This window comes from Gadus macrocephalus, chromosome 18 (assembly GCF_031168955.1).
Source record: "Gadus macrocephalus chromosome 18, ASM3116895v1".
Lineage (NCBI taxonomy): Eukaryota > Metazoa > Chordata > Actinopteri > Gadiformes > Gadidae > Gadus > Gadus macrocephalus.
In genome coordinates this window covers 4,146,857-4,167,946 of record NC_082399.1, presented here as the reverse complement: position 1 = coordinate 4,167,946, position 21,090 = coordinate 4,146,857, and the positions used below count along the sequence as shown (strand labels likewise).

At 50.9% G+C, this 21,090-nt stretch overlaps 2 protein-coding genes across 2 annotated transcripts; both read right to left on the bottom strand.

Moving 5' to 3' along the window:
- Positions 1-413: 413 nt before the first annotated feature.
- On the bottom strand, positions 414-17,214 carry LOC132446307 (thrombospondin-2-like). Its single transcript, XM_060036540.1, has 18 exons — positions 16,897-17,214; positions 16,096-16,189; positions 15,219-15,383; positions 14,518-14,694; positions 12,715-12,888; positions 12,212-12,342; positions 11,410-11,544; positions 10,106-10,324; positions 9,483-9,590; positions 9,096-9,255; positions 8,230-8,348; positions 7,570-7,804; positions 6,321-6,548; positions 5,298-5,428; positions 4,486-4,626; positions 2,709-2,806; positions 2,306-2,445; positions 414-1,189 (listed from the first exon to the last, which is right to left on the bottom strand). Exons 1-18 carry the CDS (start codon positions 16,975-16,977, stop codon positions 1,182-1,184), a joined length of 2,544 nt encoding a protein of 847 aa, XP_059892523.1. The 5' UTR covers positions 16,978-17,214; the 3' UTR covers positions 414-1,181.
- On the bottom strand, positions 17,021-19,023 carry LOC132446776 (uncharacterized protein DDB_G0284459-like). The gene is made up of 4 exons (XM_060037229.1): positions 18,043-19,023; positions 17,796-17,932; positions 17,066-17,385; positions 17,021-17,027 (listed from the first exon to the last, which is right to left on the bottom strand). Exons 1-4 carry the CDS (start codon positions 18,125-18,127, stop codon positions 17,021-17,023), a joined length of 549 nt encoding a protein of 182 aa, XP_059893212.1. The 5' UTR covers positions 18,128-19,023.
- Between the last annotated feature and the right edge of the window lie 2,067 nt (positions 19,024-21,090).

The following is a 21,090-nucleotide window of genomic DNA, read 5'->3' as shown; positions in this document are numbered from 1 at the left end:
CTATGCGTATGTTTGTGTTTCTGAGAGTGTGAGTGTGTGTGTGCGCGCGCGCGTGTGCGTGTTTCTGTGTGTAGGTGTGTGACCACATACTAATAACATCAACGCCCAACCAGTTGTACAGGTTTAGTGTTTGGAGTCACGACAAAGTATTTATTTAAAGTAGTCGTAGTTTCAGGACTAGAGTACCCGTTTTCAACGTCACACACAGAGAAACACACACACACACACACACACACACACACACACACACACACACACACACACACACACACACACACACACACACACACACACACACACACACACACACACACACACACACAGATAGAATGAAAATCATATAAAATGAAATAAAATAATAATACAATCAATTGAATGAATAATTAACAACGGCAAAGCCATGTACTTACATCGAGCATTAAACAAATATCTATATTTTTTATTAAATGTTTTTAATACTTTTAAAGTTAGAATTGTAAGTTCTCCCTGTATGACTAAGAGAAGAGCATATTGGTGTTCACAGGGGTGAAACATTTACATGAGTGCAAATGGTTATCATGTAGATATTATTAATAATGTAATGCAAATGTAATTTCGGATTTACAAACGAAGGTCATCCATGAGTTCGTCTTTCATCGTGTATTAACAAACATCGCCACTAGAGGGGAGTAGTGTGTCTAGTTCTTCTGACTGGCTTCAGGGGGCTTTCAATAACTATCGAGCACTGACGTGTCAAGGAACATTAAAAATAAAAACATGATCAGGAAGGTAAGCAGGCAAAATAAAGTTTGGTCATAAGAATTTTGGATGTCGTTATTGAAGCGGTTCCATTTAAAAGTTGAGTAATAACTGCATATCTAGATTATTTGAATGCCTTGAAATGCAAATAAAAAGCCATTGCAAGAGTACAAAAGGAACAGTTTCAGATTGTTAAGGCCGCCTCAACAAGGTCACCATGCTGTGAGGCGGACGTCGAGAGACCAAAACATTAAGTCAGTCGTGATCGCCCAGTTTTTGTGACCTTACCTCCCCTTTTATCTTTCCCTCCAGAGTCATTTAAGTACATTCTCTCTCCCTGTCTTATTTTCTCTCCTTCGTGGTATTCACTCTCAGTTCATTCTCAATTAGTTATATTTTCCTACATCTCTGCCTGGAGCTTTTGAGACTTTCCCAGCGAAAACTCAGATATCTGTGGAGGGGAAAAAGAAAGAGAAAACATCTATTATAAACCTGGAAGAACCATGAAATCACACGTCCCAAGAAGTCTGGTTCCCCCCGGAGAATCGGCTCAGTATCAATCATCGATCAATCATGCAGGTTTGTGTGTGTGTGTGTGTGTGTGTGTGTGTGTGTGTGTGTGTGTGTGTGTGTGTGTGTGTGTGTGTGTGTGTGTGTGTGTGTGTGTGTGTGTGTGTGTGTGTGTGTGTGTGTGTGTGTTCCATCTCCATGGCTGCAGCACAACACACAAATGGATACTAAAGCATATTTATAACCAAGCCCATGTGTCTTAACAGCGGGTTTGCCTATAATGCAAACAAATGTATTGGCATTCATTGTTTTCGCAGACACTTTTATCCACTTCAATTTACAATCTAATTCCATTCAAGGTACACAATCAGTGTGTCTGGCAGACTTCAGGCCCCACGATTCTCAAAACTAAATGAGCGGTATCACAGATAAAATGGCCAGATTTTGACCAAATCTAATGTATGATTGCATCATTAAACAAACAGCCCACCCATAGCAGTGACGATGTCTTTTACAAACCTGTGGTTGCCAGTAGTCTGACAGCCCATGCCATCCTGCCAATTTCCAGCTATTTTTAAGTAGAGCTGGGCCTGGTGGTGAGATGGTTCAACCCGCTAACGCGCTAACCACACAGGCAATACGCTAACCACATGGATGATACGCTAACTACACGTAGCCGAACCACAAGCGCAGTACGCTTACCACATGGGTGATAAGCTAACCAATGCGCTAACTACACAGGCAATCTGCTAACCAAACGGGCGGTTCGCTAACCACACGTAGGCTGACCACATGGGTGATACGCTAACCATTGTGCTAACCACAAGTACGCTAACCACATGGGTGATGATGATACATCTGGTCTCTCTGCGTACTACTGTCCATAGAGGCAAAAATATCCGTTGAGCGGTCTAAGTATGTCGGTCTAAGTTTAGCGCAGTCTAAGTATATTGGTCTAAGTTCATCTTTATACGTTTTTCGCGATAGGTTTATCGGAACACGTTTATCGGAATGCGTCTATCGGAATCCGTTCATGGGGGCCTTTTCCCCGCCTCACCTCTGCACTCGTATCGGAGGTCGGAGAAGATGACGTGCTCCTGGGAGAAGACGAAGAGTCCCAGCCGGCCCCCGGCCAGCGTGTGGTCGTACACGGGCCCAGAGTCCGCCATGATGTCCCGGCCCTCGTACACCACCACCCTGCGACAGGGCCCTCCCCACCGTCACTCACGCTCCATGGGGCCCTAAATATTCTGTGTGTGTGTGTGTGTGTGTTCCTGTGGTTTGTGTTTTTGCTTATCTACTTATATGGTATTTATGTCCTATATTATGTCTGACATACATTATTATGTATGTACACATTATCGGACATACATAAAATAAGGGTGTTTGTTTTCGCGCGCGCGCGCGCGCGTGTGTGTGTGTGTGTGTGTGGGTGTGTGTGTGTGTGTGTAAGGCTGCACCTGATGAAACCTGTCTTGGGTCTGTGGATAAGGTGCATGCGGTAGGCCGTGAAGTCTTTCCATCCAATGTTGTTGGGGTCATGCCACAGTGTTTTGACCTGCACACACACACACACACGCGCGCGCACACACACACACACACACACACACACACACACACACACACACACACACACACACACACACACACACACACACACACACACACACACACACACACGTAATTCAATACACAGTTATGACTACAGAGCGTTGCTTCAGGTCTCATAGTTCTCGTTGTCTCCGGGGAGCAGGATCTGCTCCACTGGAAACTTCTGCCGGGCTATAAATACACTGAGGCTGGCCCTGGCTTTACACCATCGAGAACACATCTGAAGTGAGGGGAATGAATGTGATTGATCCAGATATATGGACAGTATTTGATGTTATTGAACCAAAGAAATTGATGGAAAAGTAAACGAATATTCAAGCACACGTGCAAACCATGTTGTACTTGAAGATTATTACCATGCGTTAATAATGATTCTCTTATTAGATGGAGTTCCGGTATCGATTATTGATCAAGATCCATGGAGTGGAAGAGCGAGGGATTGGTAGGAGCGCGGACCCCCACAGTGAGGTCTACCTTCAGGAGGCCCAGAGGTACACAGAGACACAGCGGGGAAGGCTTGGCCATATCTCCACACTCTCCTGTTTCGTATCATCATGAAATCAAGCCTTTTTTTCCTCCAAAATCTCTTCATTGTGTTTTTGCCCTGAAAAGCTAAATACCCAAATTGGCCTTGAAGCAAAGCGAGTTCTGTGTCCTTCTACCCCATATGGACCCCAGCCTGTCCCCCGGCCTCTCAGAGGTCCTCATCTCCCCCCTCCCCCCACGCCCTGAGATTCCCTCACACACGCACACCACATGAGGAGCAGGAAATAACAAGGACAAGAATTAATAAAATAAATAAAAACCGAACAAAATAATAATAATAATAAATTGTTGTGAAAAGGGGTTGCCAGTTTTTGTCGAGTTCACTGAGAACCTGATCCCCTCCAACCTGAACCACGGCAGAGCTCATGAATCCATCGACTGTGTGACGGTGGGGCGGACTGTCCCTTTAAGGAGAACACGCCCCCTAGTGAGCAGAGTGGGGACTGCAATGACTTGTCGCAGTGTGTGCAACAGGCGTCCAATCAGACTCCACCAGGTGAGACTGCCTCAACCAGCCGTCACCCCCACACACTCCCACAGTCTCGACATCGTGTAAACTAGGGATGCACCGAAAGGAAAATTCTTGGCCGAAACCGAAACCGAATATACCGAAACAGTTGGCCGAAGGCCGAAACCGAATACCGAATGTGGCTTTTAATGTTTTTCATTCATTTTGCTTTAATTTTTCACCATTGCATAAATCAAACAATTAAATGTCCTTTATAAACTTTTTTGTCTTGCTTTTCTATAAAAAATATCAATTACAAATTTGATACAAAATATTTAATTAATACTGAACGTTTTCTAACATTCCAGCAGACATTATAGCAAGAATTTAAGAACAATGTACCTTTAAATAAATGAGTACAACTTTTATTTTTTCTGTAAAAAAAAAAAGAAAAATAATACTAAATATCGGTGTATTATGTTCACCCTTTTTACTCCTTCGGCCGAAACCGAACATTATGTTTTGGGCCATTTTCGGCCGAACATATTCGGTGGCCGAATATTCGGTGCATCCCTAGTGTAAACCTTCCGTTGATTATCGTGAGATTCACGATATCGGTCCTGCCCCAGTACCTGGTTCCTGGTGTTCCCGGTGTGCCACAGGGCATTGCGGAGGTATTCCCCGGGCCCCATGGTGGAGTTGACCAGCTTGATGGAGACCCCCGCCTCCCCGAAGGCCCGGGACGGCTTGGTCTCCCAGTAGGCCTGGGACACCTGCCCCGGGACGGGGGGACATCCAGAGACATGTAAGGTCATTTCCTACTCTTTATTAGTACATCTGCACAGTGAATCCAGGTCATGGGAAAGAAAACAATCATAGTTTCTGCAGAGCTGGAAAATGGTCATACCTGCCCCCGAAATGTCTAGGGCCATTGCCAAAGATACACTGTGCACACCCTGCATGTGTGTGTCTGTGGATGTGTGTGTGCACATGCATATGTTGTGTGCACGTGTGTGTGTGTGTGTGTGTGTGTGTGTGTGTGTGTGTGTGTGTGTGTATGTGTCTGTTTGGCTGTGTTGTGTGTATAATTTGGTGTGTCTGTGTGGGATTCTGTCTCTGTGAATGCATGTGGACACATGCATATGTTGTGTGCACGTGTGTGTTTGTGTGTGTGTGTCTCCTTTTTGGCTGTGTTGTGTTTGTCTGTGCGTGTGTGTGCGCATGCCTGTGTGTGTGTGTGTTGTGTGTGTGTGTGTGGTTGCACGTGTTTGTCTGCATGTGTGTGTGTGTGTGTGTGTGTGTGTGTGTGTGTGTGTGTGTGTGTGTGTGTGTGTGTGTGTGTGTGTGTGTGTGTGTGTGTGTGTGTGTGTGTGTGTGTGTGTGTGTGTGTGTGTGTGTGTGTGTGTGCGTGTGTGCGTCCGTGCGTGTGTGTTGTGAACCCCACCTGTTTCCACATGACCACGTAGAAGCGGCGGCTGGACTGGTAGGCGAACACGATGCCGGCGTAGTCGTCGTCCCGGTTGGTGTTCACGTAAAACGTGGCACTGAAGTCCACCGAACTGAACTTGTCGAATCCTGGACACGGAATTTAGGTTCAGGGGCCGACAGAGGAAAGGAGGGGAACCAGGGGGTCACTGAGCAGTCAGCGTTTACAGGAGAAGGGTCTGCGTTTATGTGAGTCAGAGGAGCCATGCGTGTGATTAGACTGAGGCGTTTGAACCGTCCAGATGTTTGCTCAGAGAGGGCCAAGTCTGAGTCTGTGCAGCCTCTTGTTTTAAGATCAATGTTCTTTTCTGCGATAAGTGCTCCATACGCCGATGCTAGGATAAATAAACGGATTGAACAAACGTATTAACGATGGGTAATGATAGATAAATGTCCAAAAAGCAGAACCCCGCCCCAGTAGAAACGTCTGTGTTTACCCTGGACGTTCTCAGAAGCAAACCGCAGTATTGTCCGCTTGTAAACATTGATTATCATCTCGGTTGGTTTAAGGATTACGATGCTTGCAGCTAGATAAATAGTGAAATGTATCGCAACACAAACTGTGTTTACTGACCGTGGGAATTGATTCTCAACCCAACTCTTGCACACACAAGCGCACACATGCACACACACACACACACACACACACACACACACACACACACACACACACACGCACACGCAAAGACACAAACACAAAGACACAAACACAAAGACACAAACACTCACTCACTCACTCACTCACACACTCACTCACTCACTCACTCACTCACTCACTCACTCACTCACTCACTCACTCACACAAAGACACACACACAGACACACAGACACACAGACACAAAGACAGACACTCACACACACACACACACACACACACACACACACACACACACACACACACACACACACACACACACACACACACACACACACACACACACACACACACACACAGCCACACACACACACAGGTGTCTCTCACCGATAGCGATGCCGGGGTCGGAGTTGGCGGTCTGCAGCAGCTCGGTGCCCTGACTGCGGACCACCCAGAGCGGGTCGGACTGCGTGGTGCCGCTGGGGTCCAGCAGAACCACCTGGAAGCGCCTGAAGTCGGTGACCTGGATGTTGCTGTTCTCCGGGCAGGGGTCCAGCGCGTCTGGAACGCTGTCGTTGTCGAAGTCATCGCGGCACGCGTCCCCGCAGCCATCACCTGGAGAGGGGGAGGGAGGAGGAGGGGGGGGGGGGGAGGCGGAGAGAGGGAGAGAGGGAGAGAGGGAGGGAGAAACAGAAAGAAAGACGGAGACCGAGGAAAAGAGGGAGAGATGGACGGAGAAAGGGAGTGAGAAGGAGAGAGGGAGAGAGGGTGATAGGAGGAGAGAGGCAAGGGGGAGGGAGGGAGAGAGAGAGAGGGGAGGGAAAGACGGTGAGAGGGAGAACATAGAGTGAGCGGGAGAGAGAGGGACAGATAGATGAAGGGAGTTAAATGGAACCAGGCGTCCTCCACAGAAATCATCACTAATCCTCTTAATCCTCTCCAATTTACTCCCAAACAGCTGGGAGTAAATTGCAGAACATTCCTTGAAGCGTCTGTTTTGTCTTGTAAATGAAACACGAGTTCTTCAGTGCGCCCAGCGGGATATGTTTTAGAGAAAAAGATCTAACGGCTAGGGCGATCAACTCCCAGCTGAAAGCTCTCAGCTTCGATCCCTGATGTTCCAATCTCCCCGACGAGGTACCCTTGAGCAAGAATCCTAACCCCTACCTACTCCTTCACAACATCTATCTGAATTCACTGTGAGTTGCTTTGGATAAAGACGTATTCTAGACGATTAAATCACTAATTGCAGTGAAATAATTGCTAAATGCTTTGAGTATAACTGAGTACAAACAAATATGTACGTATGTCAACATTCCGATCATGTATCACAGCCACATGTGACTTCGTCTGACCCATTAGCATTTTGATTCGGTGATGCAACCAGCCAATCGGTTAAAACGATCTCCGCCTTTCGACTCGTTTCCAGCCAATAGCAGCTCAAGAAGGTTCTGAACCACAAAAGAGTCGAGGACTTTTGATTGTCCTGAGTCTGCGACGGAAGACTCAAACAGTTTAGGGAAGGTCAACCACGAGCCAGTAACGGTTCTGAACAACAACAATAGCGTCACCAGAGAGGCCGTAGCTCGATGCTACACGCGACATCATGCCATCGCTTCACGTTGTGCGTCCGTACCGTCAGAGTCCAGCTGGTCGCGGTTGGGGACCAGCCGGCAGTTGTCGCGGTCGTCGGGGATACCGTCGTTGTCGTCGTCGTGGTCGCAGGCGTCGCCGCGGCCGTCGCGGTCGTGGTCGGCCTGGTTGCTGTTGGCGACGTAGGGACAGTTGTCCAGGGAGTTCTGGTGGCCGTCCTCATCGATGTCCTCGTTGTCGTCGCACAGGTCCCCGACGAGGTCGCTGTCCGAGTCCATCTGAGGACGCGCGCACAAGTACACGCACGCGTATATAAAAAAATACTCTGAAACACACGCACGCAAGCGCAGACACTTATGTATGCATGCACACACACACACGTACTCGAACAGACACGCACGCTTGCACGCACACACACAACAAAGACACATACTCGTACACAGACACACACTCACACAACATGAACACAGATACAAAACATCCCCGCAGCCATGCACATATTCAAACAAAAAAAGAAAAATGCAGAACCGCACGGCGCACACACACACACACACACAATTTTACTAATTTTATCAAAAGCGATATGTAGCATCAGAGAAAGGTAATTTAGACATGTAATACAATAGAGATATGTGTTAGAGTAGAGGTATGTGATACAGTAGCGATATGTGATACAGTGAAACAACAAGAGAAAGAGGCCCACCTGTCGCGGGTTGTTGAGCAGGGGACAGTTGTCACACTGGTCTCCCACCCCGTCCATATCCGTGTCTCTCTGGTCCGTGTTGTAGACCAGGGGACAGTTGTCCCGGTCGTTCAGCACCTCTGGGGAGAGAGATGGAGATGGAGAGAGAGAAAGAGAGAGAGAGAGAGCGAGAGACACTCAGAGAAAGAGAGAGGAAGAGAGAGATACAGAAAGAGAGAGAGAGATGTAGAATCACTCTTCTACCTCAGCCCTGATGGAGGAGCCACGAGGATCACAACTCATCAAAGTCACAAAGGTCGCAGACCTTTGCTCTGCGGAGACCTGCAGTCCTCCCTGAGCGGGACCTGTCTCTGCTTAGGTTTGCCTCAACCAATCTCTGATTGGACAGGCGGGTTTGCTAGAACGAATGTCGTGGAGGAGGGTAACCGTCTCCATGTCGTCAAGTGTATCGTCTCCGTGTCATCGAGGTTACCATCATGTCGTCGTGGGTTACCGTCTCCATGTTGTCGAGGGTTACCGTCTCTGTGTCGTTGAGGTTACCGTCTCCGTGTCGTCGAGGTTACCTTCTCCGTGTCATGGAGGCTACCGTCTCCGTGTCGTCGTGGTTACCGTCTCTGTGTCATGGAGGAGGGTTACCGTCTCCGTGTCGTCGAGGTTACCGTCTCCGTGTCGTCTAGGTTAACGTCACTGTGTCGTCGAGGTCACAATCTCCTTGTCGTCGAGGTTACCATCTCCGTGTCGTCGAGATAACCGTCTCCGTGTCGTCGAGGTAACCGTCTCTGTGTCGTCGAGGTTACCGTCTCCGTGTCGTCTAGGTTACCGTCTCTGTGTCGTCGAGGTTACCGTCTCCGTGTCATCCTGGTTACCGTCTCCGTCCTTGTCGATGCTGCAGGCGTCCCCCTCCCCGTTGTCGTCCGTGTCTGTCTGCAGCGGGTTGTCGTCGAACGGACAGTTGTCGCAGCGGTCGCCCACGCCGTCCCGGTCCGAGTCGGCCTGGCGGGGGTTGTACACCAGGGGGCAGTTGTCCTACCGGACAGATACACCGATTTATAATGAGAACACGCCTCAGTAGACATGTTATGACATCCTCCTCCTCCTCCTCCTCCTCATCGTCATCAGCATCATCATCATCGTCATCGTCATCATCATCATCATCCTCCTCCTCATCACCATCACCATCATCATCATCCTCATAATTATATTCATCCTCCTCCCCTCCTCTTCATCCTCTTCCTCCTCTTCCTCCTCCTCACCCTCTCATCAACAATGCCGTCGTTGTCGTCGTCAGGGTCACAGGCGTCCCCCACCCCGTCATTGTCCAGGTCCTCCTGTCCCGAGTTGGGAAGCCCGGGGCAGTTGTCCTGTCGTCAAAAAACACTGAGGTTAACCAGTGTCCTATCTCAGATCCACTGCGCTGTACAGAAGAACTCCCGGAGGCCGTACACTGAAAAGGGCGGAGATACGCCTTGTTTCCTGTTCAGTTCCAGAGATGTTCTACAGAAGAGGAGCTCGTTAGTGTGATAGGACGAAGCCTTCAGAAGAGGATTTGAGTAAGTGTTCCGACAGCGGCCCGTCTCCACATGGATGACTTGAAACCTCAACAGATTCTTTATCAAAGAGCGTCGGTTTCATGTTCGGCATGTTTGGACCAATCTTCCCACTGGGAAAAAGGATTATATTGTCTGCGTTTGCTGCCAATTACACGCTTCAACATGATTGGTCGAAACAGATACGAAGGGAAACAAAGTGAAACTCCCCTTTCATCCAGACTGGAGCTCGTCTGCCATCCGTCCTTCGAGTATTAATCTAAAATCAGATTTGCACCGCCACCCGGTGTCCCAACCAATCACAGGCCTCGGTCCAGGAGGTGTCTTACCCTCTGACAGTGGTAGGTGGCGTTCCGTTCGCAGGTCAGGCCGTGATTGGGCCAGCCGTCCAGGTCTGAGTCCTCGGCGCACAGGAAGCCGTCCCCGGCGTAGCCCACCGCGCAGCGGCAGCGGTACAGCACCTCGGAGGCCAGGCCCAGGTAGCGGCAGTTAGCGTGGGGGTGGCAGGTGTGGGTGTTGTCCTTGCAGGGGTTGTAAGGCTCGCATACCTGCGGACGGACGGGCAGACGCACGAGGGAGGGAGGTAGAGGTGTGTGCGTGAGGCTCTGGTGAGAGATCAGGTGTAGACGTTGATCTGTGTTTGTGAATGTGTTTGAATAGAATAGGGGCATCGGAGCTGTGGAATATTGGTCTGTCATGGGATTTCCCATCCTTGAATAAAGTTGCCATGGAAACCATAAAAAAGGCCCTGGAAATGTAATACATGGAGGCAATTTATTTTTAGAAATTCAAAGCATGCCGCTCAAAAGAGATGCCTTCCTTGCTGTCACAGGAAAATAGTTTCCGATGCTACACTCCGATGCTACACATCCGATGCTACAATCCCTGTGCACATCCCACTGGGTAGCCTGGAAAAAATCTGGGTCTGAAACTCAAAACTCTCACTACTCTGGTCATTCAGGGCTCTGGGTCCTTCTCTCCTGGCTGTACACTGGCTCTCAGTACCGGGGTCATTCAGGGCTCTTGGTCCTTCTCTCCTGGCAGTACACTGGCACTCACTACTGGGGTCATTCAGGGCTCAGGGTCCCCTCCTCTCCTGGCTGTACACTGGCTCTCAGTACCGGGGTCATTCAGGGCTCTTGGTCCTTCTCTCCTGGCAGTACACTGGGTCCTGGCTTCTGTCACTCACTCTCATGGCTTTAATACCACAGCTATTCGTATGAAACACAACTGCTCTGTTCAGATTGCATCTTGGCACAAGAAGAAATGAAGAAAAATAACAAAATTAAATGAAAACAACTTTCAGGCCCTCTTGTTTCTAAAATATTAGGGATCAAACGTTCATTTGCTCTCATGATTCTTGCACTTTATTTGGTTGATTTGTCATTGTTGAATGCACTTAATGTGTGTTGCTTTGGATAAAAGCTTCAGCTAAATAAATGAAAATCAACAAGTATTGTTATGTAATGTAAAGTGACATAAAGTGCTGTAATGTAATGTCATACCATGTCATTTTATTGAAAGTGAAATGTAATGTTATGTAAAGTAGACTCCTTTCCTGTCCTGTAAAGTAATGTTATTTTATGCAAAGGAATGTAGAGTAATGTAATGTAATATTGCGGTGAAGGCCAACCTGTCTGGTCTCCAGGGCGGCATGCATGCCCAGGCCGTAGGGCTGACTGCCTCGGTACCAGGGAGGGCAGGGCAGGCAGTAGAACCCGGGGTCGGTGTTCACGCACTCCGTCACACACACGCCCTGCACTTGACACTGTGGGGACACACAGGATCACACGCTGTCACACACACACCCTGCACCTGACACTGTGGGGACACACAGGAACACACACTCCCTGCACCTGACACTGTGGGGACACACAGAAACACACGCTGTCACACACACTTCCTGCACCTGACACTGTGGGGACACACAGGAACACACGCTGTCACACACACTCCCTGCACCTGACACTGTGGGGACACACCGTCACACACACTCCCTGCACCTGACACTGTGGGGACACACAGTGGGACACTCTGTCACACACTCTCCCTGCACCTGACACTGTGGGGACACACACAGTTTCACACACTCCCTGCACCTGACACTGTGAGGCCACACAGTGTTACACACATTCCCAGCATCTGACATTGAGAGGACACTGTTACACACACTCCCTGCACCTGACACTGTGAGGACACACACACACACCGTTACACACACTTGCTGTGAGGACACACAGGGACGCTGCCGTCGGTCTGGTTATGGTTTGCTTGTGTGAGTGTGGGTATAGCATGATTGACAGGTGGAACATCTATTTAAGGCGTGCATATTCCTAAGTTTAGTCACCTCTTCAGAAATGTGTATGTGTGTGTCCCTGTGTAGGTATTTGTGTGTGTGCGGTATTACGTCATGTATTGCGTCATGTGTGTGTTACCTCGTCCTCGTCCTCACAGTTGGAGCCGTTGCCATGCAAACCAGGAGGACAGCGGCCGCAGTCCCAGGACCCGTCAGCGTGGGACGTGCACTCAACACCCGGGAAACAGGGACGTAACAACTGGCACATATCTGCACACACACACACACACACACACACACACACACACACACACACACACACACACACACACACAAACACAGTACCACACACGCACAAATACAGATACACGCACACACACACGGACAAACACACACACACAGAAAGAAATACACACACATGCACGGAAGGAGGGAGACAGTTTTTTTTACCTAGAACCAGAGGTGGGGGTCGGAGCTTGTGCACACAAACCCATTCGGTCAGTTTAGATTTTAGCGGTTTTAGCAGTTTAGATTGGAGTATTCGAGTATAACAGAAACGTTAGTACAAATTAACTGATTGTAAGTCACTTTGGATGAAAGCGTCTGCTAAGTGCCCTGAGTGCAGTCCTGTGGATCACTGACCTGCAGGGCAGGCCGTCCGGCTGCACATGGAGTAGTCCACCGCGTCCCCCCAGCACGCCCTGCCCCCGTGCTGGGGGGCGGGGCTAGAGCAGTCTCGCACGCGGGTGGTCAGACCCCCGCCACACGACTGAGAGCACTCCGACCACTCCGACCAAGAGGACCAGCCCCCCGCGACTACACACAGCAACACACACACACACACACAGAGAAAGAGACGCACACACAGCAACACACACACACACACACACACACACAGAAAGAGACGCACACAATGCAACACACACACACACACACACAGAGAAAGAGACGCACACACAGAAACACACACACACACACAGAGAAAGAGACGCACACACAGCAACACACACACACACACACACACACACACACACACAGAAAAAGAGACGCACACACAGCAACACACACACACACACACAGAGAAAGAGACGCACACACAGAAACACACACACACACACACAGAGAAAGAGACGCACACACACAGCAACACACACACACACACAGATACAGAAGCAAACACGTGCACGCAGACACACAGACACACACACAGATACAAACACACAGACACACACACCATAGGAACACACACATACACACACAGATACAGAGACAAAAAAACACGCACATGCACACACAGACACACAAATAGAAACAGACACAAATTGAGATTTAACGACTCTCTGTGTTTTTATACAAATGACCATAAAGATAAAAAAAATCCAAGAATACACACACACACACACACACACACACACACACACACACACACACACACACACACACACACACACACCCCACACACACACACAAACCCACACACATACAGGATGATGCATGGCTCCGTAGTTCTACTGTGGTCTGGATGTCTTCCATCATGTCGATGAGGTGTGTGTGTGTTTGTACAGTGGAACATATGTACTGGTATGTGTTTGAAGTCTGCTCTCTTTATGGGCTCCCAGTCCGCCCATTAAGGGCCGTGTTCGCCTAAAATAACCTCTCTCTCACGGCCCCTGGTGTCTCCAGCGTGCTGTGGGCTTACTGCTCTGGTCGAAAGCTTGTGGAGCCGTCCTTCAGAAGGGCTTTGTTTCTACCCCCTTTTATGTGTGTGTGTTGGTCTTGTTCCTGTGACCACGGTCAATTCGTTTTTATTGAGAAAAGTCGAATGTCTCAAGAAATACACATAGCGGTTCCTCAACAATGCATGTCTGTGTATGAATGTGTGGTGTGTGCTTTTGCGTGTGTGAGTTCTGAATATGTGTGTGTTTGTGTACATTTTTGTGTATGTGTGTGTCTCTGAAAGTCTGAGCATGAGTTCGTGTTTATGAATGTCTAATTATGTGGGTATGACGTGATTGTTTGCGTGTGTGTTTGTTGTCTGTATGAACATGTGTGTGTGTAAGTCAGGGTGTGTGTGTGCGAATGAATGTGTGTGTGTGTGTGTATGAAAATGCGTATGAATGGGGGTGTGTGTTTTTGACTACATGTGTGTGTATGAAAGTGCATATGAATGGGTGTGTGTGTTTCACTATATGTGTGTGTGTGTGTGTGTTAAAGTGCATATGAATGGGTGTGTGTGTGTGTGTGTGTGTGTGTTAAAGTGCATATGAATGGGTGTGTGTGTTTGACTATATGTGTGTGTGTGTGTGTGTGTGTGTGTGTATGAAAGTGCATATTATTGTGTGTGTGTATGAATATGTTTGTGTGTGTGTGTGTGTGTGTGAAAGTGCGTATGAATGGGTGTGTGTGTTTGACTAAACGCGTGTGTCTACATGTCCATGTACCCACCCGGACACTGGGGTTTCCCGCACGGCTGCGTCTCCCTGGCGGAGCCCGCACAGCCCCGCCCCCCCCGCTGGGGCCCCGGGTTGTTGCAGAGTCGTACCCGCGTCATGTTCCCCTCCCCGCACGCGGCGGTGCACGTGGACCAGGGCGACCACGTCCCCCAGAGCCCGTCCAGCCGCCCTGCACGCCCGGGGAAACCCCGCCAGTCAAACACGGTTAAGACTCGCTCTGCGCGGCACCGGGCCCCTGGAAAGCCTGGCTGCTCCCCGGGGCCCAGTGCTCTGACGGTAGCACACTGTTTCCAACGGAGGAGGGAGGGGGAGGAGGAGGAGGAGGAGGGAGATGAAGAGGAGAAGGAGGGGGATGGGGTGGAGGAGGAGGAGGAGGAGGATAGAGGGGGAGGAGGAGAAGGGGGAGAAGGAGGAGGGGCAGGAGGAGGAGGGAGAGAGATGGGGAGGAGGAGGAGGGAGATGAGGAGGGAGAAGGGGGGGGAGGAGGAGGAGGAGGAGGAGAGAGGGGGAGGAGGGCGATGAGAGTAGAGAGATGAGGACGAGGAGCGCGATGATGAGGAGGTCAGAGACGATGGATGAGGAGAAGGAGGAAGATGGAGGAGAAGGAGGAGGAGGAGGAGGAGAAGAAGGAGGAGCAGCAACAACATCATCAAAACAACACATCCTGAGGCGGTTTCCGTGGCGACGCCGTACCTTTGCGGTCGCACTTGGCCAGCATGCAGCTGCGGGTTTGGACCGAGGGGCCGGCGCAGGACGCTCTGACGTCATCGCAGGACCGCCCCCTCTGCTGGCCGCCGCGGCCGCACGTCACCGAGCACTCGGTCCACTCGGTCCACGGGGACCAGCCGTCCTCTTTGGCTGCACACGCACGCACACACGCACGCACACACGTACACACGCACACACACACGCGCACCCGCACGCACACACACTCATGCACGCACACACGGACACAAATCGACACGCGCACAGGAAACCACACTCGTGCACACGCATAGGAGCACAGGCGCGCACACATGCAGACACGCGTGCGAACAGACACACACACACACACACACACACACACACACACACACACGCACACACACGCACGCACACGCGCACGCGCGCGCACGCGCACGCGCGCGCACGCGCGCGCAGACACACGCACACGCAGAGAGGCAAACACATTCTTAAGCCCAAAGCACACGGAGCACAAACGCTTGATCATTTCTGTAGCGTGACCCAGAAGAGAAGTAGAGGAGAGTTTTAACGGAGCGGAGCGAAGCCCACGCCAGTGCAGCCGGCGGTGGTCCTGCCTGCTCTCACAACAACCCTGAATCCTAACACATCACGCCGAGGCCCTCCCACCGCAACGTGGGCTTCGGGGTTAGACGAAGAAGAAACGCTTAAGGCTTAATTATACTGCTGCGTTGACTAGCGGCCGTGGGATCAACGCGGGTCTCAACATACGGTTCAGACCCTCGTTAGCTACGCCCGGTAACGAGCCCCTCGGCTGCCGTCCCTGCCCGAGGTATAAGTCGGGGCTCGAGAGCCGACTGTATCGTGACAGGCTGTGGAAGTCGCTCACATAGACACACGGGGCAGCACTCTTCCTCCATGAAGGTGGGGGTGGCGCAGTAGGCAGGGGGGCAGGACTTCTGGCGACACACCACCTGTCCACCCTGAGCACGGGGGGGGGGGGGGGGGGAGGTGAGGGACGGACAGGGAGACACGAAGCGTGAGGGACAGGGAGATGAGAGGACAGAGAGGGACAGAACGGTCAAGACTGGAATGGAGAAACAGCCTCGGATCAGTACATTACAAAAATAGATCAATTATTCCACGCCACTGAAAGAATGCTAGGGAGATGTTCGGTGCTGACGGAAAATGATAAATAGCCCCAATGAAGCAGCGATGCATCACCGGTCTGCTCCAAGGGAGGAGAAGACTGCAGGAATCCACCTTGGCTGCAGGTCGGAAAACAGAACCCACCCTCCAAAAACAGAGGGTGGTAAATCGTAATGGAATCCTCCCTGGACCCCTACTGTGCATCGTCGTCCTACAACATTCCTTCACGATGTGCAAGTGAGCTTTCAGGGCTCCAGCAGACCTATTGACAGCAGAACTTCTGGGAGGAGACGGAGAAGTTCCACCTTGTTCCCTGTTCGTTGCGGAGAAATTCTACCGAAGAGCAAATCTCTCACGCTAATGGTCTTCGACAATGGCCAGTACACACGCTGTCGATACAAACACACTTCTTATCGTTTACGAGTGCGGCTTGTGTTCGCTGTTAATAGCCAATCACGTGCTTACAGATCCCCAGCGACACGATTGGTCGAAACAAATACGGAGCGAAATAAAATGGATTCAGCCTGGAACCACGACCCACCTGACAGGAACAGGAAGTACAGCTGTCCAGCTCCCAGTCCTCCCGGTGGTCGTACATCCGTCCGTCTTGCACGCACCACATCTCCCCGTCGCGGGCGCTGTCCGGTAACCGGGCGCCGCCGAGGTCACTGTCTGGTAACCGGGCGCGGGCGCGGTCGCTGTCCGGTAACCGGGCGCCGTCGCGGTCGCTGTCTGGTAACCGGGCGCCGTCGCGGTCGCTATCCGGTAGCCGGGTGCCGTCGCGGTCGCTGTCCGGTAACCGGGCGCGGCCACGGCCGCTGTCCGGTAACCGGGCGCGGCCGCTGTCCGGTAGCCGGGTGCCGTCTCCCCCATCGCCCTCCCCACCCCCGTCCCCCTCCTCCCGCTCCCCATCTCCCCCTCCCCCCTTGTCCCTGTACCCCACGGCGTTGCCGCCCCGCATGGCGTCGCGGTCCGTGGCGTTCCGATCCATCTCCGCCAACGCCAGACGCATCTCCTCGTTCTCGTAGACCTGAGGAAGACGAAGCAGGCGGACGGGGATGAAGGTCAGGTCTGTGGACCACGCTGCCGTCAGGGGTGAGGTATGTGTGTGTGTGTGACTATCTGTGTGTGTGTGTGTGTGTTTGCATGCGCACGCACACGCACACACATGCACACGCAAATATACACACAGACACACGCACACAGACACACACACACACCTACGCACGCACGCACACAGACAAACATGCACACGCACACAGACAAACATGCACACGCACACAGACAAACATGCACACGCAGACAGACAAACAAACACGCAGACATAGATACAGACACACCCACAACTTGAGATTGAACGACTGTATGTGTTTGTATACAACTCAGCATATGGAAGCCACAGAAACGTGTTGCCCCCCCCCCCCCCCCCGGCGCTCGTACCACTTTCTGCAGGTCCTCCAGCAGGTTGCTGGTGACCAGGCGCAGGCCCTGGATCTCCGTCAGGACGCCCAGGAACTCCTCACAGGGCTGGCGGCAGGTGACCCGCGCCCCGGCCTCCCTCTCCTCTCCCAGGGCACCTGACCGGCCCCGGGACAGGTGAGGGTGAACACGCATGGGCGACTTGTGTGTGTGTGTGTGTGTGTGTTTGTGTGTGTGTGTGTGTGTGTGTGTGTCTGAGTGCTGTTACCTAAACACAGAGTGACAGACGCGCAGAGGAACGCCGAGAGCCACGGGGCGCAACGTCTCGCCCGAGTCATTCCTGCCGTCGACATAAATCACAGTTCTCTGTCTCTCTCTGTCCGGGGAAACGGTGCTGCTGGCGCAACGCAGGGAGAAGGCATAACAGAAGACAGACGGACGTGCGGCGGGCGGACAGACGTGTGTCGTGAGGTACCTGCAGGCTCCTCGCCTCTCTCCAGCACCGAGCTCTCCTTGACGGGCGGTAACGAGCGTGGGCTACGCTCCGGGCTGCTCAGATGGTTTGAAGTTTGTCCCGCTGCTTTTTTTTTTGTTGCCTTTTTTCTCACGTCCCTCATTCGCCGTCTCCGCGTTGCCTCGTCATCCTGGCGCCGCGCCGCGGCTCCGGATCGTCAACAGATGCGGCGGCCAGCGGGCTGTCATTTGGGTCGCCCGGCGCTCCAAGGGAAACACGGCAGCGAGCGGCCAGGAGATCGATGAGAGGGATGTGACCACAAGCCCCGCTGCTGCTCTCCAGAACTCCTTCAGTATTTTAACTGTGTGCGTGTGTCCGTGCGTGTGTCCGTGTGTGTGTGTGTGTGTGTGTGTGTGTGTGTGTGTGTGTGTGTGTGTGTGTGTGTGTGTATGTGTGCCGGGCAGCAGCGAGGGTCATATATTACCGTTCTGTCTGGCGACGAGGAGCGCTGAATATCTCCCCGTTAGAGCCAGCTGGATGGAGGGGAGCTCTCTATTGCTGTTTAGAAGAGTGTGTGTGCGAAAGGGAGAAAGTCTGTGTGTGTGTTTGTGTGAGCAGGTCTGTGTGGAAAAATGTGTGTGTGTGTTACTGGGTGTGTGTGTGTGTGTGTGTGAGAGAGAGAGAGAGAGAGAGAGAGAGAGAGAGAGAGAGAGAGAGAGAGAGAGAGAGAGAGAGAGAGAGAGAGAGAGAGAGAGAGAGAGAGAGAGAGAGAGAGAGAGAGAGAGAGAGAGAGAGAGGGAAATTGTGTGTTTGTGTGAAAGGGAGGGAGTCAGTGTATGGGTGTGTGTGTATGTGTGGGTCTGTGTGTGGGTCTGTGTGTGTGTGTCAAGGCAAGCACGCAAAAACCAGTGAGTGTGTTTGTATTGACGTCGGCAATGCAAGTTTCCCAGCTACATCATTTACTCGCTAGTCTCCAAATTCCTTAAATAAGACACACGCACACTCACAACACACACACACACACACACACACACACACACACACACACACACACACACAAAGAGGCTGGCTGGCTGCAAACATTTTCCGAGTTTAAGGAAGGCAAAAAAGGGGAAATAATCATAAATCATGTGAGTTTGGAATGCATAGTGTTTGTGTCTGTGACATGTATCTAATGTTGGGTTAACCTCGGACTGCTTTGATGGTTGAACCGTAGACCGTCTGTGACTCTGTCACCTCCTGGGTATCGATCAGCTTGTTCTCTTGTTATGCCTTTCCCCTCTGCTACACTTCACTCCCTTCCACAGCTCCATCACCCCTCTTACCTCTTCAGGTTCACCCTCTCCTCTCCTTCTCCTCCTCTCCTCTCAGGTGTTTCCTCCCTCCCCCCTCTTCTCTCACCTCTTCTATCTATCCTATTCTCTCCGTCTCCCCTCTCTATCATTTCCTTCTCTCCTCCTCTTCTCTCTCTTATTCCCTCAGCTGTTTCTTCCCTCCGCAATCTTTTCTCACCTCCTCTCCCTCTCCTCCCCTCCTCTCCTCTTCTCCCCCCTCTCCCCTCAGGTGTTTCCTCCCTCCTCCTCCCTTCTCTCACCCCTTCTATCTCTCCCTTCCTCTCTCTCCCCCCTCCGTCCCTCCCTCTCCTATCCTTAATCATGTCTACTCTCCAGCTCTCCCCTCGCTCTAGAATCTCCCCGCTGAGTGAAAAAGGCATCATCATGTATCACTTTTTCCATCTGTGAATTCCACTTGTGGAATAATGTCTCTCACAGATGTATGCATGTGCACGTGTGTGTGTGTGTGTGTGTGTGTGTGTGTGTGTGTGTGTGTGTGTGTGTGTGTGTGTGTGTGTGTGTGTGTGTGTGTGTGCGCGTCTATGTGTGCACAAAGTTAGAAATGCACACTCCCGACCCACAAACTCAACAGAGATGTACGCGTGCACACACACACACACACACACACACACACACACACACACACACACACACACACACACACACACACACACACACACACACACGCACTCCTCGTTTAGTGATCTGGTATCTGGTCAGTATCTGGTTTTCTAATCCCCTTAAAACATTGTAACAGACACCAAACAGACAGCCTCGTTCTTCCAGGAGGAACGACCACCCCACCACCTGGTCCACGGGCCTGTTTCGTTACGGAGATATTCTACCGAAGAAAACGGTATTACTTGCTTACAGATCCCCCCCACACCCCCTCCGGCCACATGATTGGTCGAAAACAAATATTTAAAGCACGTGACGACGCCCCTGTTCACGTAATTCATCTTCATCAGACTAAAGATATTAATCTTAAGGTAAAGAAAACCAACCACCTCCAGCTGTCCTAGAAGCAGTGACGAGTGACCAGCCCTAAGCGTGTAAACAGATCATGCATCACGCTGGTTTAGCGTAAAGGGATTGACGTGGACAGGGTGGGTGGGTGTGTGATACCTTAAGACGGGGCTTTGCAGGGCAGGGAAGTGGACACTTAATGAGTGTCTTTATTTCCTGTATTTGAAAGGGACTGTGAATACACTAGTGTGTTTAAAAGGCCTTGAGTGGCAGGACGTTGATGCGTAACAGAGACTATGTATTCATAATCATCCGCATTTTTTTAAGATGGAAACGATATCCAATTCGGTATACTTTGTTCAAAGAGTCAATCAACCATGAAGATATAGGGTGGTGGGTTACAACGGAGATAAAGCCAGTATAATATATACATACATTTGTATGTTGTTTTTTTATCTCTATTTTAAATAAATGTGTTCATTTTCGCGCCTTCGAAAATAGAAATAAATCACTTAAATATGAAGCACCTAGAAAGCATCCAGAACGGTTTCTGGCGTGCTTC

What these genes read in the sequence shown, in the direction of transcription:
- LOC132446307 (XM_060036540.1), bottom strand. Translation starts at nt 16,977, where the DNA reads ATGTGGTGCGTGCAAGACGGACGGATGTACGACCACCGGGAGGACTGG. An exon ending in GTGCTGCCCCGTGTGTCTAT is followed by an intron (nt 15,384 to 16,095) that starts GTGAGCGACTTC and finishes GTGCGTGTGCAG; the next exon opens with CCAAAGAGGACGGCTGGTCC. An exon ending in ACGTGGTCATGTGGAAACAG is followed by an intron (nt 4,627 to 5,297) that starts GTGGGGTTCACA and finishes GTCCCGGGGCAG; the next exon opens with GTGTCCCAGGCCTACTGGGA.
- LOC132446776 (XM_060037229.1), bottom strand. Translation starts at nt 18,127, where the DNA reads ATGTCGACGGCAGGAATGACTCGGGCGAGACGTTGCGCCCCGTGGCTC. An exon ending in GTCTGTCACTCTGTGTTTAG is followed by an intron (nt 17,933 to 18,042) that starts GTAACAGCACTC and finishes GGGGCCGGTCAG; the next exon opens with GTGCCCTGGGAGAGGAGAGG. An exon ending in TGGAGGACCTGCAGAAAGTG is followed by an intron (nt 17,386 to 17,795) that starts GTACGAGCGCCG and finishes CGTCTTCCTCAG; the next exon opens with GTCTACGAGAACGAGGAGAT.